At 39.0% G+C, this 22003-nt stretch overlaps 1 protein-coding gene across 1 annotated transcript in view; it reads left to right on the top strand.

The window, feature by feature from the left end:
• cntn4 (contactin 4) overlaps positions 1-22003 on the top strand; it is a gene marked incomplete at its 5' end in the record, with an annotated part of 194915 nt that overhangs the window by 54586 nt on the left and 118326 nt on the right. The window contains one exon of the mRNA XM_080494891.1: positions 3530-3705. Coding sequence (XP_080351017.1) covers positions 3530-3705 — 176 coding nt within the window. The remainder of the gene's footprint in view (positions 1-3529; positions 3706-22003) is intronic.

A 22003-nucleotide genomic window follows, 5' to 3' on the forward strand; every position in this document is an offset into this window, starting at 1 on the left:
TTAGATATGAACTGGAAACCCTCAATTTAAAGGATTTCAGCTAAGAAATGCATTATGTCTTCCTGAACCTCACTTTAAGCCCGCCAGTACACCAGACATACACAAAGTAATTAATCAAAGTTTAATCCAAGTGAAGCTGAGCTGCAAACTGGAATGTTTTGAAAGGGAAATTGAGCTAATAACTATAAGCTCACTTGCTGAAGAGATAATCACATGCTCAGCCGCAGACTTACTGTAGGTTGTTGTTTGACCTCCGATGCAATTTCCCAATTCATGATTTTATTGTTGACACAGTATGTGTGGCGAGGCAAGAAATACCTTAAAAATACCATGTATTTTTCCCAGAAATTGAAAAATCTATACATTGAATATGGTTGCACCATATTACAAATGGCAAATTTATTATCGCAATAACACAAAAAACTGACTGAACTGCAACTTATAAGCACTCTGCATTCATGTTATCCAGATTTGAAAAGATGATTTATTAATTCTAAAAAAATTTACAAAAATGTATTGATCCAGACCTGTAATTATTACATATAGGATGACCACAGTGGAGAAGTCAGACACATAAAAGAATGTACCAAAACAACAAATTCAGGAGAACTACTCCAGATCTGTAAAAATCTTTAGATACTCATGTAATGAGAAAAAAAATAACTATGAATTAGACAGACCTCCGTAGCTGGTGGAAATTGGGGACACGAAAAAGAGCAGCCATTCAGAAGGTCAATTTTCAAAAAAGACAATAACATCCTCTTCAAACGTGTTTGTATTTATTGCAAATCATATCTTGGCATTAACATCCTAGTAAAATAGAATATGAAACTGTGTGCCAAACGTCTTCTGCGGGTAAAAATAACTGCAGCGTGGTTTGGGATTAGTTTGCTCGGTTAAACGAAGCCTTTCCTCCAAAAGATGTGACTGTAGAAAGCTACATTTGTTACTCGAAACCAGGTAAATATTGTTGAACAGCTATTGAGAAAAACAAACTGGTATTTGTTGATGCCGTGATGAACACTGTTCATAAACGAAGGTGTTCAGAAGCGTTCCTGAGCCTTTGCAGTAAATTCCACCTCCTCACCATGCCTGTTTTAAATGCGGTACTGCCTGAGGGTCTTCAGGTTTTGCATGCAGAGAGCACTTTGAAACATTAGAATGTTATTATGCGTGAAATCCCGAAAGTGGCACTGTTGTCCTTTAAAGTCTTTCACAGATTCTTGAACCGCTGCTCATCATTTCCTCAAAAAAATAACTTTAGCAGTTTATTAAAGCTCGAATGGGAAGATTCTTCCACTATTGATCTGTTCATCTTCTGTCCCTTTTAGGACTTTGGAGTTTAATGAAAATAGTTAGATTTCACAGATAACACAATCTTTCCCAATTGAGAGTCCTGAATTGTCTTTAACAAATACAGGCACAGGGAGAACATGCAGACTAAAAGGCCCAATTAGCTAAAAGGCACAAACCAGCAAAAGAGCTCCAACGACCATACTTTTTTTTTTTTTTTTTTTACATAAATGCCATAATTGACACATAAATGTGTCAATTTTGTTGACGTTTAGCCTCCTATTTTCTGAGCTTCAAGTAAAAACGCAAAACTTCTGTTGGATTTTGGGTGTTCGTTCATATGACTGTTCTTCGGAACCACTCAAAATGCAACTATTTGCAAATCGCTCCCTAGCTGGAGCTTGTTGACGATGCTCTGACTATGTCAGCGGCTGCGCTGTTACAGCTCATGCACACCACCTCCATGCTGAAGAGTTCTTCTCATGTGCGAGTCAATGGATAATAACAACAATGGTTTCCTCCAGAGTGGCACGACCACAACTCCATATTCTAATTTTTGAGTCCCCCTCCTAATAGCATCCAATTTGTCATCAGTCCAAATGCATCTCAGTATACTCGCCTTTGTAATTGTTTAAAGGATATTGTTCTCTGCACACCTGCGAGTGTGGTTTCATTACAAAAACAAGCAACCGAGCCGACACGTTGCTTGTAGCTTTGCATGCTAAGTACATGGTCTTTCTGTGTTTCTGCTGTTGCCATGTAAACCAACATTTTCTGAAACCAAAACATAAAAACTTCCCCTCATTGCATCTGATTGTTGCTCCCTGCCCCGACGTGTTTCACCTGTGCCTGAGTGCGCGATTGTCTTCATCTTGTGGAGTGAATCTTAATTTTTTTTTTTTTTTTTTATTCCCCCCGGTGCTCTTGGTGACCTTATTTTTGTGTTCTGGATTTTTAGTTTGGTCATTTCTGAGAATCAAAAGAGCTATTTGGGTGAATTTATCAAACAAATGCACCCTGAACGTGATTTAAACATCCGTTCCACGCTGAACAAAACTTTCCACCTTTACTACTACGTGACAGTCATGCCACGTTTGCGTCTACAGGACTGTGCGTAGGTAATTTTCTGCAACAAAGCATCGATTTTAAAGGCGGTATTATGCTATAAAAGATGTGCTTGCGGGAGAAAATCCCACAACAACACAGAACACAGAAGGGCTGTCATTGTTTTCTCTGAAAGGTTATTTTGCTCTCAAAGGTACCAAATTGGCATAACAAGGAGAGTTAAGATAGCACTACAGCAAACAGCTTTACACAACTTCTGTCTGCTTTACCAAAAGGGCTTTAGCAAAGCCCCTTTCTTCACTTCAAAGCTGCTTTCGTTTCCAAAAGAAACAATGCGTCCTTTTCCCAGCTGAACCTGAAATCATTCGGAGCAAATTAAAAAATCAAAGCAGACTGAAATTTAGAACTCTTCCTCATAGAAATAATCAGCCTCCAAATCACCCTGGGCGCTAATCAAATCTGGATCGTCCATTTTCCAATACGATATTATAAAATGCTCTTTTCACGCTTGTTTATCTGCGCAGAGACTTTCATTGCTTTGTTGTTTATACATCATCGATACTCTTTTCGGGTTTGTTTTTGTTCTCCTAAGTTATGGCTTTCGTTTCAGAAATGACTGATCTTCCTCCCACCTGCATTTATTTTAATAAGGTGCATTTGTGTGGAGTGATTGGAGAGTCTGTTGCCATTTTAAGTGAATTATACCCGTCGTTGATCACCCCTAACACCAATGATAATCATGTGGACGGGCCCAGAATGTGCAAGTGTGAAGGCGAGCTCGCAGGCATTTGTTTTAATTGTGGCACCATAATGATTAAGCAGGATTTTTATGCAGCGTGACTCGGGTCTGGCAAGATGGATGGCCTGCAATGCTATCTATTCTCAGGGAGTCAAGTCCTTGGCACCACAGTGGTTCAGTGCTGCTTAGATTAACACTAAGCTGGGGGGCATGATTTCTGGGCCCTCTCTACCTTTTGTTTTGCTCCTGTTGGAAAAAAAACAAACAAACAAAAAAAACAAAACAATCAAAAGTCCAAGTCACGTTCTCCTCCCCTCACACGCTGAAACACTTCCATCCGTCGCCTCTACCTGCACCAAACGCTCTTTCAGTTGTTCATTTACATGCTAATGCTTCTCCGATCCTTTCTCCTTTTGCCCAATGTTTCTCCAGGTGGAAACTCAACGGCACAGAAATCAGTCCTAAATCTAGATCTCACTACAGCCTTTCTGGAGGCAACCTCCGGATCAGTCATCTGAACAAAGACCAAGACGCTGGAACGTATCAGTGCCTCGCCTCCAACTCTTTCGGGACCATCGTCAGCCGGGAGGCCAGTCTAACCTTTGCATGTGAGTCTTCTTTTCTTCATCATCTTTCTCTGGGCTTTTGTACTTTATGACCCGCCACATAAAAAAAGCTGAGATGCTAATACAGTATGAACAATCGTGTCATTCTAACCACATGGTTTTGTAGCTAACTTTTGGAGTGATTCCATTAACTGATCTCGATTTTGTCACACTGATCAAGACTCTATTTACCATTTTTATTATATTCTGTATTAGAATTCAGTAGATTGTGAAAGATGCTATTTGATTATGGACATGTGTTGATATTGGTTGTCGGATGAGCTGGGTTATTAAAAGCTGATTGATAGCTGCAATGCCATCAACCATGATAATATGTTTGTGGTGAATCTGGATTTGATCTTGTCTCTTGATCTTGTCTCTTTAGTGCCTGTCATCTTTAGTTTACAGGATTTTAGGATTTGAAATGTAATTGATGAAATAATTGATGGATGCACCGGTATCAGGTATCGGGTCCGATTCTGCAGAGTACTCTTATTTGGTGGCTGATTCCAAGCCGTGCTACACGCTACATGCTATATGCTAAAGAGTTTCTGTTCTCACACATGCTAGATACGATGAAAGTATTAGTAATAACTGATTAAGAGCGAGCTGGAGTGTGTGTGTGAAGCACATAGCAAGCTCAGTCCCTTTGTCTATAGTACAAATAGGGCAGTGTGTACATAGATGCTGCGTACTGTCCCATTCGTACTGTAGACAATTTAGTATACTGGAGCCTTTTAGGCTGTTCTAGATGCACGTATCATTGACGCAGACACTGTGCATTGGTGGTTCACTGCAACGCATACGACTGCATATCGGTGTATAAATTTGGCTTCATGTCATTCAATATTGGTACTTGATATTAGTTGCTAAAGCTTAGCACTCATGCTTGTCCTTTAAAAAAAGTGGCATCGCTGCATTCCTCTAATAATTGATACAAATACCTATGAATTCTACTTTAGATTAGTTTGAATAATGCATCTGCCGGCACATTTAACAGACATTTTAGTGATATCTCAGCATTAACGTCGGTTTCATGCTCAATGGTTTAAGACAAGAATTTGACTGATAGAAATGCTTATTACACTGAACAAACAATCAACTTTTCACTATGCAATCTCAGCATTGTCTTTTGAAAAAAATGTGTATTAATTCTTTCTTTAATGACTTTCATGCTGGTTTCCGACGGGACGATGATGGATTGCTTGACGCTCCTTGACGAGTGTAACTGACAGCCTCTGGGCTTCATATTCCTAAAGCGGGAGCGAGTCAATATGTGGCTGCTGCGCGCCAGTTATCGGACGGGCGTAAATGATGACATTAACAGCAAGTGAGTGATTGCTCGCTCAGATTAGATTCTGAGGTTTAGCGTTGGGGGACAAGGCCGCCCGACAAGTCTCAGGCCATTTGTTTGGGTCCTTTGGACCAGTGGGAAGTCGATCCACCATCGGGCCCTGCTGGTGGATTTCCACTATGATAGGATGACAGTTCCATCAATTGCTGGGCTGTGACCTTAGCAGCCTTCAGTTGTTGTCAGAGCGTCCGGGGGTGCCTGTATGACTGAGTGTCATCTATCTTCTTTATTACTCTTGGTATAGCTTAATTAACTCCCCAGCATGATTGAACGGCGAAGGTTCAAACAAATAATTTAAAGGGCAACTGGTATTACTGGAGAGTGTCATGTCATACTTTATAGGAATTTGAGACAAATGAAGTACGTGAGTTGGTTCTTCCTGCGGGGAATCAAGGCCTGACAGCTTGAGAGGACAAAGAGTTTATCTTACTGGTTTAATATATTTGTCGTTAATCAGAAATCTCTTATTAGTCTACTTTCATGCTGGTTTCTGACTCTTATTAGTCTACATTTCACAGCTAATACCTCGACTCAATACATTTTCACGATAGCTTTGTTGCTTTCAATTGTGTTTGAGATGAATTGTTGATGATGCATGATCATGATGTTCTTGTCGGTACTCCACATGCCAACATGTTTCAACTCCTTTGAATGTTTGTATATAAGATGACCGATATCTGCACATACTATGTTTTTTAAGTGAAGTCTTTGGATAAAATGCACTTCTATTAATCAAAGAAAGGCCTTGTTGACCTTGTGAGTTCAACCTCTTTTGCTCCAAACATCTAATCATTGCACCACATTGTTTCTCAAAGGCATTAAAAAAAAAAAATCATTAAGATCAGTCCTTATCTTAAAGTTTATGTATACTCTTTTTAATCCTCACCTTGGATGTTCACTGAAGCGTATCATGTGTATGTGTAAATACTTTGCACTATTCTATCATGTTGTGAGTTGACAATTCTCAAGATACTTGGTGATTGTGATGTAAGCGTACATTCACTTATATCCCTTTGAGGCAAGAGTGCTGGCTTCCGCTTCACAGTGCCATGCATGATTCTTCTGGGTTTCATAAGAGAGAAATATTTTGAGTTGTTGGAATAATCTCTGCTTGAGTTTCCCATTTAAGGATGACCTGGTTCAAATGAATATATTGATGATCTGAGTATTTCGAGGCAACAAATATCTAAACTGTCTCAAGAGCTTTGTCTAAATGTTGATTTAATTCATTTTGGCCAGTCAAACCCCATGATCGGGGTTACCTCACATATTTTTCCTGGCTCCATCTCCTGAAAGCTAAATATGTTTCTTCCATGTTTTTACAAGTGTTCAGTACATTTAAAAGTGTAGGGAATGAATATTGCTGTCAGTCTTAATAAATTCAGCCCTGGTTCAGCAGCTCTTGTTGACCTCACACTTAAAGCACTGTTTAAAGTCCGGTACATTTTTTCTCTTGCATGAGTAAAAGTGTTAAATCGGAACTTGTGCTTTCACCATGTTTTTTTTATTTTTATTTTATTTTTCACGCCAGCCTCTCCTGTTTAAGTGACGAGTTGGTCTACTTTCCACTTTGGCCATCTCTGGAGAGATATTCTGCTCCAGTGACGCTGCATCTCAGTCGAACTCGCACACCCTGCACTCCTCACACATTAGCCACGTTTCAGCACCCGCTCCTGTTTCTTTGCGGTAAAGATCATGACCTTTGATGCTGTTAATTAGTTTTACGCATAATTTGACTATGATTTTGACACGAGACCGTGTTTGAGCTTTCTCACACCTCTAATAAGCCCGCTGGTAATTACAGCTGTCAGAGCCAAAATGGAAAGTAATCATTTGGAAACATAAAAATGCACATCTGCTGCACTTGAAAGGTCAAAAGTCAAGAGACTTGAGATTGTCAGGTTATTGTAATCTAATCGTGAGAGCCGCCACTTCCAGAATTGATTAATTTCTTCTTGTAACAGGATAATGCAGGTAGAGAGGATCTGAGGCTGGATGTGACAGAAGAAGACTGTGATGCTCAGAGTGGTGTCATAAAAAAAAAACAAAAAAAAAAAAAACAGTGACACTCGTGATGGTTTACTATGAGAAAAAACAACAATGAATGGATTCCTGCACCTTCAGACCGACTCTGCAGAGTCTGGCGTGGCCTCATTGTGACACATAAACTATTAAAGTGAGCCACTCTGTTCCACTATATGAGATGTTGTATTATCACACAACCACACACTGTATTTCATTTCACATCAATTGCTCCGACAGCTTATTTTTACAGTAAATACTCATTAGCACACGTAACATGTATCGGATTGCCCTGCACGAGATTCCTATAGGGTACAATGATGTGTGAATCATTTAAAGCCTGAATATGATGATACAGAGACATTAAATATTCCTCCTGTATTAGAGAGATATGCGTCCTTTCAGAGTTGGATACCAGCAATCTCAAATCCTAAATGCTGTGTTTGACAATCCTCCAGGCTAAAGTGGAGGGGGACCATCCAGCTGGTTATCAACACACATTTCTAAAGCTAGCATATGTGATGGTTGTGCGCTGCATCGCTCCACTTGGTGCGACTGACTCACACATCTGTGGAGGCTCCATCAATGCTAATATTTACAGTTTGTTTTTTTTGTTTTTTTTCATGCAGCATATGCTGCCATCCAGATGACGTCTTCTTCAGAGAAGTTTATTTTGGCGAGATTATGCCTAAGCATGTTCTTGGTTTCGTAGTGAAAGAGTGCAGATGGTAAACCTGTCCACCTGAGGGCCAGACTTATGTCCTGGGTTTTACTGACCAATATTAAAGGATTTAATGAGACAACAGTATTAAAACAAGTTTTTTTCTTTATCTACGTTTACTGTAAAATGGGTTCTATTCTACTCAAACAGCATCAATCAGCAGAAAACCCCGACATCATGCCAGAATGGAAAAACACATTTCATTAATTCATCTTTCTCCATTGGCTTTTAAGACTATAATATGTTCTATGCTAACTACCTACAAATTTGCAAGAACTGGCTCACAAGTAGAGTCTGTGTCTTAATCTGCCTTGACCTGTCAGAAAAGACAAACAAAAAACATTTAATGCAGGATGAAATCCAAATATTAAGCTTCATTTCTCTCCATCCCCAAATGTCTCATTTTATATTCAAAGGAAAAGCAGTGAAAGAATCCAGCTGCTGAACTTGCTTCATCTTTTGAAAACATTTCACACATTGATCAAAGTCCTGTCTTAAATAAGAATGAGAAGAAGCAATGCACTACTCACAAAGCGTTTGGGTTATTAATAGAAAAAGTAAATAGTTGATGATGCTCCAGTGACATCATATCATGAAAGTGGGACATTTGAGTAGAAGCATGCAATAATTTTACTTTATTAATAACGTACAATTGTTTTTTTCAAATGTTTCATTGTGTATGAATGTGAACAGCATGTCTCCACAGTTCAAGAGTCCCGGTGCTGAACTTACTTTATTGGAAGCAATGCAGCAGAAACACACACAGTATGCAAGCAATGTATTTAACATTTTTACTCTGATTGATGTTGTTAGTTTCTGAAAAACTTTCTTGAGGGACCCACATTTTTACCATTTGAAACCTTGGCGACCCCTACAACACTCGTTGAACACACCATATCTGAAATGCCATTTCTTTGTTATATTTCTGTAATTATTACTTCCTGTTCTCCGATGATTTACTCTCTGGGTTCACTGGTATCACTTTATGTTGCAGTTTCAAACTTTCATTCACTAGTTTTTGACAAAACGCATTCTCGGCTCTAATTTTGTCTGTTACTTTGTTAAAGTCATAGTCTATGGAACTCACTCGCTTGATTATTTTTTTTCTTCCTGACCAATTAATGCATCGAATGCTAATTTGCCTATTTTTCAAACATAAAAGAAATGTTATACTCTTGAATTAAAATCAGGAGAGCTTCAATAAAAAGTATTAAAATAATAGCATTCCATATTAAAAACAAAGAGAAAACACAAAAATACTGACATTTCTCTGTTTAAATGATTGTCACACGATTGCCTTCATTTGTATTTTGTTTTCCCTTTTCAAAAACTCACCAGTATAATTCCTAACTAATCTAAGTCAGTGTAACATTTTAGATAGCACAAAGACTGTATGTCAAGCTTTAACACTTAATATTATATAATCCTGCAGGACTGAATGCTGAGTTTAGATGCAGTTTGATTGTAAGCTGTTGCAGATACTGGGCTATTCTTGTTGGTGCGCGATCCTTCGTGCAGCCAGCTGACCTGATGGTAAACGTTTTCTCTGTACAAGCAGAGGCAGGAAAGACTTGAACAGATTTACACTCTGGCCCGAGATCGAATTTGATTCTGTAAACTCTGCAAGCCTCTGCAACAGTATATATATTTTTTTATTATTATTATTCTTTACAAGTGAGCTGCAGTTTTATCCTGTGTTTCAAAAACCTTTTGTATCCATTACAACAGAAAAAAAAACCCACAAATACATAGAAAGAAGTGCTATTAAGTCTGTAAAACGCATTTTAAGATGTGATTTTCATTTAATACAATTTTAAACACATTGTGGATTTAATGATATGTTAAAAAATGTGAACTCTGCGTGCAGAGAAAAGCTTGTCTGAGGCATTTTTGTGTTTCAGTGGAAGAGAATAATTTGCTCCTCATGTCGGCAGCATCTCCGACAGTTCTTCTTTGACTGTCTGCTCTACGGTGAATCAGCCTCTGCTGTCTTATAGTTGAACCTGTTAACCCTTATGTTCCTAACTACGTGACTGCGAGACAGCGACAGAAATCAGAGCAAATTGTGCTGCAGCGCCGACCACAAACACACTTCCAAATGTTCCAGTCATGGGTCAGGACCTCCCATAATGCCAAGCAATTTACTGTAACAGTATGTGGGTAGGACCGTCGGAGATTTGCACACATGCTGAAGAAAAAGTCTCATTTATGAGCATAATTAATGCATATATGTTGTATTTTCTATCTATTTGCCTCCGCCATGCTGTCGGAGGGTCCACGGAAGTTGGATGAACTGACTTCTTCACCTCAATCCAAGTGCTTGTATCCACCCACAGTAATAACTTTATGCCATCGAGTCTCAACACATATGCTTCAAGTAAAATAAAATGCATTTAAACTCCTTCTTGAACAAATATTACCTTCAAAATCACTAACATTTAATTTAATGCTCTGTGCACTAAAATGACACCAAAAGTATTGTAATGTCCAGACTGTAGGTCACACTTGTTTGTAGTTTGGCTGTTAAACTTGCACATCGAAATATGTACACACCACCTGGTACCTCGAACAGAAAGCTGCTAAAATCCCATGAAGAAATAATTAAAAAAAGGTTGATTACTACCGTATTCCACTGGCAACACAAGCAACATATTTAACAAAGGAAACACTACACAGCAGAATTTAAATGAATAATAAGTAAGACACGTTATACATTTTAGTCTATTTTGTTATTTTCCAGATTCCTGGTTGCTAAAAAACATAGTAGATTTTGCCTTTTTTTAAATAATGAATTTGGCTCATGTTCATGTGGCTGGTGTAAAAGAAGATATTGTTAAGTTATTATTTATACACGCTACACCGTAGGTCAAGCTGCTGCTTGTTTTGGTGGAACAGCTTTTCATAATTGTTAATAATGTTCACAAAGAAAGGTTATTTTTTTTGTTGTTGTTTTTTTTTAATTATATATTTGAAAGTAGTTGTTCCTATTGTTTGAAGTCAAATCAAATCAAAATACTTTGTTTTCATGAAGCTGATTAAAAGCAACATATGATTCGTCTTGGCTGTGTATGCTGGATGTGTGTGTGTAAACGCATGTTTTAGTGTGTGTTGTTCGGACAGCTCTGATCTCGCAAGTATGGGACACTACAAACAAATGCACAGTTGCACGAGACGCACACTTGTGTGTCCGATGAGCAGGGGTGTGTTTTTGTTGAAGCGCACTTCAGCGACTGAGTGCCTTAACCCAAAAACCAGTGGCATTCAACAACACATCAAAACAGCTGTCATTGTTGCACATATGAATGCCGCTCCACTTCACGGGCTTGTCGGGCGGCACTCCAAAAAGGCATTTTGCTCACTCCGCTCTCTCAATTTGGACAATGCACCTTAACTTATTCTTTTATCAGCTGACAGCACTTCTGTTTCTGCAGCTGTCAGAGCAGCAGAGAGAGCCAACTGCTGAGAGAAAGTTTTCCACAAAGGTGAATTAATCATTTGAGCTGCGAAAATTTGAGTTTGCATGCTCTTTACACAGATTTTTAAAAAGCATTAGGACTAAGCATGCTGGGATCGTCAAGTTATTTCACAATGTATTGGCACACTTTTCACAAATTGATGACTCAGTCACCTGCCTGCATGCTTAATCGTTTTCAAAGTTTCTGCCGTTTCCAAAATGTTGCAGTTAAAACGTGAAACTTTTCTGAACCTGCAACACTGTAAACATTGTTGTGTATGGAGGGTCTTGGCCTCTAAGGCCCACAGGAAGAGGTTTAGTAAGAGTTCTCAGAGACAGAAAAAAACAAGGTGAAGCAGCTTTTGGTTCCGGCGCTCCTCAACTGTGGAACAAACTTCCTGCTGACACATTCATTCTTATGAATTGAGACTTTAAACAATATTTCCATTAAACCAATAATTTTACTTATTTTATTAAAAGCACTGTGGGTTTCCTTGTGTCGGAATAGTGATATACAAAGTCGCCTTGCCTGAAATGTTCTCTTTATACTAATTCACGGTGGTGATTTTGAGCAACCTTTCATAATTCATAGATTGTGTCTGCTATTAAGATCCATAAGCAATAAAAAGCACAACTCTGTGTACTAGTTTAAAGCCAATTTGAAACATTTGATGACTCTTAATAGAAAGTCTGCAACTGTTGTAACTGTTATGGTTTTGTTGTAAAGCTCAATGCATCATTTTGATTCATCTCAATTATTGGTCTCTTTCGTAATCAATTTCTTATCACTTATATGACTTTCTTGATTTCTTCTCAAGTTCCCCTGACCCCAAATTTCTCTGTGTTGCTTCTACTTACCTGAAGCTCTCTGGTGCCCCCTCGGGGTGACATTTCCCATTCTTTATATTCTTTGTGGACCTACCTGTCCCAAGGGTTCATTTCTGGTCAGCCATGGCGAGCCGTCATTTTCTTTCCAGATCAAATGAATCAGAGCCTCAGTTAATTGTTTTGACTCAGCACAAAGGTCAAATGATATTTAATTTTTAAGCAGGTCCTAAAACTGATAATTAAATCCCAATAGCCGTGGAGCAGCAGCTCCAGTTTTCAGTCAGACTTTTTTTTCTCATGAACATGCCTTGCCTTCTAATTCAGACTTTTCGTTCGACCTGTGAAAGAGTTCTGCCTTTTCTTTAATTAAATAGGTATCAGAGGCTCTTAATCTCATTCCAGGTGAGTCATTTTACCGAAATGCATTATTGGTATTCCGGAGATGGGAAACTTTCCAAACTTTGTCTCACTATATTAAACGCAGTTGGGCTAAAAAGGAAGGAAAAACTGTCGACTAAACTCCCGCAGATTGTACGCGCTCTTCTTCCCTCCAGTGCAAAAAACCCTCCAACAACCCAAAAACATAATCCTGCGTGCGTTAGTCTCCATGCTTCATGACGCCTCCAAGGTTATTCTTCAGGATTGGCGCGGCTCCAAACACTTCAGCATTCCCCTCCATGTCACAAACTTTTGATGGATGGTGCTCCTCCTCGCAAGGGTTGTGGCTGTCTACTTCCCCAGGCGAGGATAACGGATGGGCAGTGGGCGCTCCCACTCAATACTCGCTGCCCTTGATTAGTATGTCTATTGATTCTGTATCGGTGATTATGTAAAAGATGTACACCCATAATTCATACTGATGAACAGGCTGTATAGCCGATATTGGGATTGCGGCGTGGGCCTCCATATACGGATGGCACAGACGGGACTTTGAATGCGGTGACGAGATTATTCAGAACCCGTATTTGTGCGACCAGAGAGGTCAAAAAGGTCCACTTCTCTCTCTCTCTCTGTCTTTCTCTCTCTTTCAAAAAAAATCCTTGCCTTGAAACACATCCAGCCCAGCGTGGGAGTACATATTGGGTTACTTCAACACAGCCTCATCAGTGTCAGACAAGCTCATACATTGCTGAGCGCAGAGGAGGGAAAATTTCCTGATGTCACTAGAGTTGGCTCGAAAGCCTTCAGGGGAAACATGAATACCTCATTTAAATGCAAATAAATCCTGTGGACTCCTCTCAGCTGTTGTGATAATGCGTGAGTGAGTATATTGACTTGGTTAATGAGCTGTAAATAGCTAATGGATGTAGCCCAGCTTTTACGTTTTATCTGCAGTACGCCATCGAAATATCACCAGGACGGACTGTAATAACTTCCACCACATGCCCCTCTCAGGTGGAAGTAACTAAAGGTATGTGAGAAGTCAGCAGCAGCTGTATCTAGGCCCTGTTTACATGAGAATGCTTCAAGTGAAAATGCATCGTTTCATCAGTTACAGTTACAAGAATTTTTGAGGCATTGTCGGTTCGAACCTTTGTCATCAGAAAGCGATTGCAGAGCCGCTGTCTCTCTGATGCCTTTAAAACCAACCATACCTCGGGCCTGCCAGTTTGCCCAACTTCTCGGAGTATGAATTGTCTTGAAAAACAATAATACTTTTTTGGCAGCTGGGTGACATCAGCAGCCAAACTTTCTTCTCGTTCTTATGGGATTATGTATGGATTATGTAGAGTCGAACAGCCACATCTAGATAAAAGTGGATTGACGTCGTCGTGTGTACGTCCAATCGGACAGGAATTGGATTAGATGTTTTACACATGTGCCAGAGCTCTCTGCCAAATCCTGACCTGGAAGTCTACTAAAGAACTAATTGATGTAAATTCAGGTAAGATCCAGATTATAGAGCATCTTCCTCCCACTACCTGATGTAACTTCATAACATCCAGGAGGTAGAATTATTATTCAGTGATATTTACATTAAAATGAATGGGTCTGAATGAACACCTTTCTTGTTATATCGCTCCTGGTACATTCATTTGTTAAACTACAGAAATCTATACATCCATAATTTATCTACATACCAGTATTTTTTTTCTTCTTTCCTGGCACTTTCTCTTAGTTCAGAAACGTCATCGAGCAACAAACCCTGATATCATTAATAATGTTTAATCAACCTTTGTGAACAAGTTAGACTGACCAGGGAGACATAGGGAATTAGGAAAAGTATACAGCAGAATATACCTCATCCATTTATTTTTTAAACAAGCACTTGATCAAAAGAAACATGAGAGGAATGTGACCACGAGGACAGCGAGCAGTAGGATACAATGGGTAAAACAAGAAGAAGAAGAGGAGGGACAGAATGGAGGAATGTCCAAGATGTATGTAGTGTAAGGTCATTGGTAATTATGAGGTTGTGTACTTTATAAAGCTCGGCTTCTCTTTGGCGGTGTCATTTTAGTTTAATCATCATTGGGATATGTTGCAAGAAAAAGACTGGCCTTGTTTTTAATGCAAAACGTTCGTCCTTTAGTAATTCCTGATGCCTTGCGGGTGATCAATAATGTGACGAATGGTAATTAATTGAAAAAAGCTCATGTTTTCAGAGATTATATTTGAAAACGGCCCCTAGAGTGGAAAATCCTTGAACCATGTAGATGAACATGTCGTCTTCTCTGTTTTCTGAATATGTCTGTCCTGGTATAAATACTACGGCGAGTGTGGATGCACATTTAGATTCCATTTACACAATGAAGTTTTATGTGAAAGTGCCTCGTTTTTGCGTTTTCGTTTCAGAATTGTTGCATTTTGAAAATGTTGTTTGTTTACATTGGAATGCCAGGAACGCTGAAAACGTTTCGGCCCACGAGTGGTTGTTTGGTATTGTAATGAAAACAACGGGAGTACACGGACACTCGTATGGACAGCCGATGAAGTTGAATGATTATTACGGTGACTCTCAACTATAAAACCACCAAGTCCAAGGAGAAAATGGACTGGGAGTCATGACAGTCTGGACAACACATTATTGCCCACCTATTCGCCAATGTGCAGAAGAACAATTGACTAGAACCGTGATGTGAATGCACAGTAGCTGCATTTTGTTTTTCTAAAGTTGCATTTACACAACACAGAAACAGTGCAAGAGCCTTTTAAAAAATATAAATTTTCCCCTGTATGCGCGGAGACTCTTTGGAGTGTTTAACAAAAGCAAAAAAAACACCTTTTCAGTTGCTCCAAGCACCGTTGTCATGTAAACGGATACTGAAAATGTAAGGTTTTCACTAGAAAACGTTTCCATGCACACATTGTCTTTAATGACGGGCACACATACAAAAGCTTTTACTTGTATTGGATGATTTTACACCGATTTGATGTAGCTTGATATGACCAAACCACAAATTGCTGTAATCTATAAAGCAAAAATATGACACGAAAAAAAATGACCTGGCCCTCTAGGTTGGGAGTTGGACAGTGGGCTAATAACCGGCTCCTGTAAAACCTGCATATTGCAGAAACCAAAACCAGCGTTGACAAGGCGCCCTGCTTTGGGAAAGCAGAAGTGCAAGATGCTATATTAATCCTGAATTCATCCCAGAAAGAGTAACTTTTTTTTTTAACCCCTGAAGTGAAGTACATGCGTTGGAAGCAGGTAGCATGAGTTTAATGGAAACTGCAAGTTTTTAATATTATTTAAAGGAACAAGGAATTAAGTACTTTCATTAATACGACAGTCCAGCATGCAACGTGTCTATTACCTAATCCTAGTGTAGCATCTCAGGTGCATAAAGTCTTGGCGTGGCCTCTACAGCCAGTTTAAAATCTGTATTTGTTCAGGTTTTGCTGAGATTGAAGTGTTTCTTTACGTTGTGGTTGTACAATTATTGACGATACTTAGCATTAAGTAGCAGTGCCGCAGTGACCAACTAAATAAAAACTAATTAAAGGCATCACAAACTTCAAAATTACCCTGAGGTTGTCTCCACATAAACAAACACAGACTTTACCCACCCAGAAGACACCAGGCGTCCTGAAGGAGCCGCAGGTTGTGATGAATCCGCCGGTCACGCTCCACGGCGCTCGTTGAAGTATGATAAGTGGCGCTGGCATTTGGAGAGCTCATATGTCTGGGATGTGATCATCAGACTAATCTGGATCATTGTTCTGTGATGCCGGCCCAGGTTCACAATAATTGATGCTAATGGATCTAGATGGGACATCACGTTTACTTATTGCGAGGCTATTAATCATTGTTAGCCGCTTGCCTTTCCGGAAAATTAAACCCAAGCAGTTGTATAAAACATCAGCAGAATTCTACAATTCTAACTATTATTTGGTTTTTTTGTTGTTTTGTTTTGTTTGTTACAATGTGGTAAAATAATGAAAGTAGGAGCATTCGCGTTTGTTTCCTTTATGCAACATATTTAATGGAGATGGTATATGTGGGCCCCCTCCCTCATCCACCTTTGCAGGCTTTCATGCCTTCTTTTGAACATGGGTGCAGCTGTGCACGCTTACAAAAGCGTGCCTTCGGTCAAGACCCCCCCCCCCCCCCACCACACTGCTCCCCCTTCATGCATCTAAGGGCATTAGCTGTATTATAAATGATTTTTTTTTTGTTTTGTTTTTTCTACAACAAAGCTCCTTTTTGCTGTTTTTTGGCTGCAGAGTACGGATGGATTTGGGGTGAAGGTGTTTTGTTTTGTTTTTTTTGGGGGGGGAGGGGGCTTTCAGCGCGGGTGAGGCCATGTCCGTCATGGCGGACGACAGCCATCACTAACTCCAGCTTCATGAAACCCCAACAGCTTTGATCTCAGCCAAAAATTATGCCAAAACCACTTTTTGGACGGGGAGCGGGGGAATAAATCCAGTACCTTAGATGTCTCTTGCTTTTGTTGACTTTGTTCTATAGTCTCGTATTTTGGGAAGGCCTGGGAGCTTTTATCTAACCTTCTATCGGGCCTTTTAGATGAAAGTAAGTGGTCGCTCACAAAAATAAAGAAATAAAAAAAAAAGCTTTTGTTGGCTTTTTGGAGTCGCCAAAACCCCCTCCCTCTGAAAAACAAAACGTAGGACTTTGTGCATCTCCTACTGGTACCAGATTGGCTCGATAGATTGCGAAAAGTTGAATGTACAAATGAGATTCTTCACCCTGTGGAAAAACAAACGGTGACGAGCTTTCATCAGCGATGTGTGATGAGCATCGCCAGTTGGAGATAAAGCCCACTGACAACAGGGAAGTCAATTAGCCCTGTTACAACATTAAGCACACTTGAATGACAGTAGAAGATAACCGGGCAGCCGCCGTACCTTAAAAAGATGCGCCAACAAAAATAAATCACCTAATTTAAACATCAAGGCCAGATTGAATTCCATAGACCTCTGAGAAGGCGTCTTCTATTCAGATCAGAAGATGTTCCTTTAACTTTTTTTTATCCAACACCTTTGCCAGCATTCTGCGAGCGTACTGCGCCAGCCGCTCTCAAGGATCTAATTCAGAGGGACAATGATTTGCTGTTAAAAAATGAGCGTCGACAGCAAGTTTGTCATCTCATCTATGAAACCGCGCTCGGATGCTCAATTATTCCAGTGACATGTTGTTTTCCCAAGTAAGTGCTAAACAAGTTCATAAATCAAATAAGTGGATTCGCACACAAGAATTGAAGTGTTCGGACATCGGGGAATAAATAATTTACAGTGCTTTAAGGTAATGAGCAGCCGGCAGCACATTGATCGGCACCGGTGCTTAACTGTTGCATCTGCTGGGGTCCAATACGCACACATTCAATTCAGTTTTTTTCATGCAGACGAATCGCAACACGGTCATCTCGATGTACTTAACGTTGTGATAAAAAGAACACACATCCCACACGGGGCTGCAACAGCTTGGGGTCGGCATGTTGTCAATTTAGAAAAACAGCAATACCGTTAGCTCACCAAACACACGTAGCGCTCCAATATACCGGAAAATATTCCAACTCAAAACATGACGATTATATGTGTTAAAAAAATTTATTCTGCATTGTCTTTTTTGCTTTGCTTTTTGTAAAAAAAAATTTGTTTAGTTTTTTTTTGTTTTTGTTTTGTAATATTACCAAGAAAGGTATTTTTTTCTGTAGTTTGTTTATATTTACCTTTAACCACATGCAATGCTATAAATGTTTTAATAGTGTTACAAAGATTATTATACGTTTTACTTCATACCTTCACTACATACAATTATATAAATATCTTTTTTTGTTATTTTGACTTGGGTTTTTTACCCCATTTTGTCTTTATAATTTCATCACAAAAAGTATTTGTACCTGAACAAAACCCGTACATGCACTCAGGGAAAACGGTTAAACTCTACAGTGAAACGTTCCCCAGCCTGGAACTATGAATTTAATTATGCAATTATGTGTTTAACAAGATGGACAAAGCTAATTTTGTTTTAAAGTGAATTAAATGCTCTCCCATGTAAAACAAGCCACATAAGTTTGAACATGCAAGAAGAAAAGCATGAAAACTGCAAATAATAATTTCTGTCACAACATACAGCATTTTGTGGCATTATGAGCTACTTTCAAAACTATTGGCTATACTTTAATTTGTTGTTTGACTGGTCAGATGACCTATTTTGAAATGTGTCAAAATATACCAGTACATACCATTTGGGACCAGATTTCACTGTATGGCAGCAGAATGTTGCTACAGAACCACAGAACACATTCTTTCTGTTGAAAGAGCAAAACCTGTTCTTACACCGGAAGGCTCTCAATCACATCATATTGTCTGCCCAAGCTGTCGAACAGGACAAGGGCGGAAAAAAAAAAAGAACCACTGAAAACCCTCCATTATCACTGCATTTGGCTGCCAGAGAGCAGAAATGGAGCAATTCAAGAATTGAGGAGGGCTTTTGAAGGACGGGAGAAAAGCAGAGAAACTCTTACCCTGATGAAGAAAACACAGGAAGTTAATTGTGGGCTAAAAGCACGACGGCCGGTCCTGGAGAACTGATGGATTATTAACTGTGATGTTACATCTGGGCATGAAAATGATACATGTGCTTCTCATACACCAGTGCAACTTATATTGGTTTCTTTTTGCAATTTTGGATAGATGTAACTTATAGTACAGAAAATAAGGCAATATATTTATTTAACTTTTGATAACGGGCCATCACAATGTTGAAAATGACCTAATATGGTGATTAAAAAAGCGGCAAAAACACTTTGTGCAGTGTATTTATTGTGGCCTTGAGTGGGAAAAATAAAGATTTAATTTAGCAGTAAAAGGACTGCAGACATCCTACTGGGATAGGAGGAGGAGGATGTTGAGGTGGATTGTTGGGTTGCACAAATGATCTTAAAGAAAAAACATCAAAATGTTAATGTCTTCAGTGCCAATGAGTGCAGAAGTTAAGATGCCACAAATACGTGCGTATCCCATGATTCTGTACTCTCTCCGTGGCATTTATGTCAACTGTCGCTCCTCTACGTCGCAGATTAAAGCAGATTTTCTAAATGGGAGGCGAGCGTCACTGGGGTTGGGGTGGGGGAGTCTCCAGACAGTTTCTGCATTAGCTATCACTAAAGTGATTATAAAGGGATTAAAGAGGCACTAGTTTTTTGAAATGTCACCGTTTTCCACCCTTTGAGTCATCGAGTGCTAAATCTTTTCAGACGGTTATGTCATTGCAAACAACACGAGGTTATCTCGTTCCACAGACTAAAATAATCCACGCAAGTGAGCTAACTGAGGTATAAATATTAATTGCTTTGTGTGTGGGGAAGCCCCACAGCATGAGACATTCTAATGCTGCGAGACAAATCTTACAGTATCAAACATATAAATGCTAAAGATGTTAAATGTTAATAATAAATTACACACTGTTTTAGTCATAACTCTTGATTTATAGAATAATCTATTTTTTTGTCTGTTTTTGTAACCATGTGCGTTGGAATTTTGTTTATATTTTATTAAGTTATTTGTTTTTTCTTATTCAAAATACATGCATCATAAATAGCAACATACATCATAAGAATGGTAAAATACTGTAACAACTGAAATCTAATTTCAGGAAAGTCACAATACAACAATAAGATTTTGTGAGTGTGTGTGTGTGTGTGTGTGTGTGTGTGTGTGTGTGTGTGTGTGTGTGTGTGTGTGTGTGTGTGTGTGTGTGTGTACTACTCAAACAAAACAGGTGACCATAATATTTAAATATGATGAATATGGAAAAGATAATTAGGTATAATATGATCCACTTAAAATAAAATGTCAGGTTTGTCTATGATTATAAATGGGCAATTGGTGTGCGTATGTGTGTACACATTTTGTACTCTTAGTATTGGCATATAATTTTAAATTTAAAAAAGTAAATATTTTTATTTTATCATGCTGTATTAATCCCCTTGGAGAAATTTATTTTACCGAATTCATCCATCAGTAGCATCCACATAATGGCTAAAATGTATGTAGGTGAATCGGAAAGCTTCTGCTTATTCTCAGGATTTATTCATTCATATTTTTTATCGACATGTAATTTATAGGTCAGGCCGGTCTATGACTCTGTTACTGTACCGGTGCTCAACAATGATCTATCACAGAGGTTTCATTTCCTAAAACCTTCCAACTGCAGCAAACTTTGCCCATTAAAAAATAAATAAATAAATAACATCATATATATAACAACATATATATATAACATCAATCAGCACTCAGAATTGTACAATTTCACATGCAATTGAAACATGTACAAAGATATATAGTGATTAAAGAATTCATGGGCAGGGTACTGAAAAACAGGTAGGGTATATTGGGGTTTTTTTTTTTTCAACAAGAGGACAGTTGAGTTGGACTTGGAGATGTTGATTAGCTTCCTCTCTATGATCCAAAACTACAGCATCATCTGCATAGAGCAGGTGAGCCACTTCCCCATACAATTCCTTCTGCTGTTCCTTGATGCTGTACTTCCATACCAAGAGTACACAGACCTCATCGGTGATCCGCTTGAGGTTGGATTTGGTCCATCGTAGAAAAGGTTTTGGAGTCCATCAGTAGAAGTAACCTGCTGTTTCATATTGCACATTCTATTCCATTCAATACAATTGTAAGAAATTAAGAAAAACAATGTAATTATGTGTGAGTTACAGTTACAGCAGGGAAACATGGAAGCCCGGGAGAACTTGCAATTTTCATCCTACTCCTCAGATGGAAAGACTTGTAGCTGTTCCCAAATGGTGGGTCAGAGCCCACTTAGGGCCTTTGAAGCATTGCATCTTTGGGAGTGCCTGACCCATGTGGAAAAAGTGAGGAGAAGTAGCTTTAAACCTGCATAAATCCAATTCAACAAAATCAAAAAAAGCACTTTCAGACTTGTGCTGCTGTCAAGATTCAGGATTCAGACAGCAACATGCAATACAAAGGACAGCAGAGAGATTTCTGACAGGTAAGAAAAGAAAAACAGACGATGCATATCAGGCTGACACGTCAGTCGGCGCTGAAGCCAAGAAGATACGAGAAAGTCTGTTTCCCTTCTCAGTGTCAATCCAACAGGAAAGGCTTTTGTCTTTGTTGTGGGAAATCTTGCATCATTATGATGTTAGCTCAGTAAAGTAATGTTTGCTCTCAATGGTAAGGAGCAAAACCTGTTGAAAGAGAAACAACATAAAGATGGAAAAAGCTTCTGTACCTAATTGTTAAGTGTAAAGACAAAACTGTTGAACCTGAAACAAATGTGTTGCTTTTATAAAATGCAAATGCTCATTTAAGGGTTGACGATGACGCCCAGTGCTTTAAGTGAAAAAAAAAAAACGAGTGCTGGTACTCCCTTTGGTGACATGCTGTCATTCTCGTACAAATATGTGACAAAGATGTATTCAGTGGTGTGCACAGGGGCTGGGCAAAAATCGATTGATCGAATTTGTAGCTAAAATCG

This window comes from Blennius ocellaris (assembly GCF_963422515.1).
Source record: "Blennius ocellaris genome assembly, chromosome: 4".
Classification (NCBI taxonomy): domain Eukaryota; kingdom Metazoa; phylum Chordata; class Actinopteri; order Blenniiformes; family Blenniidae; genus Blennius; species Blennius ocellaris.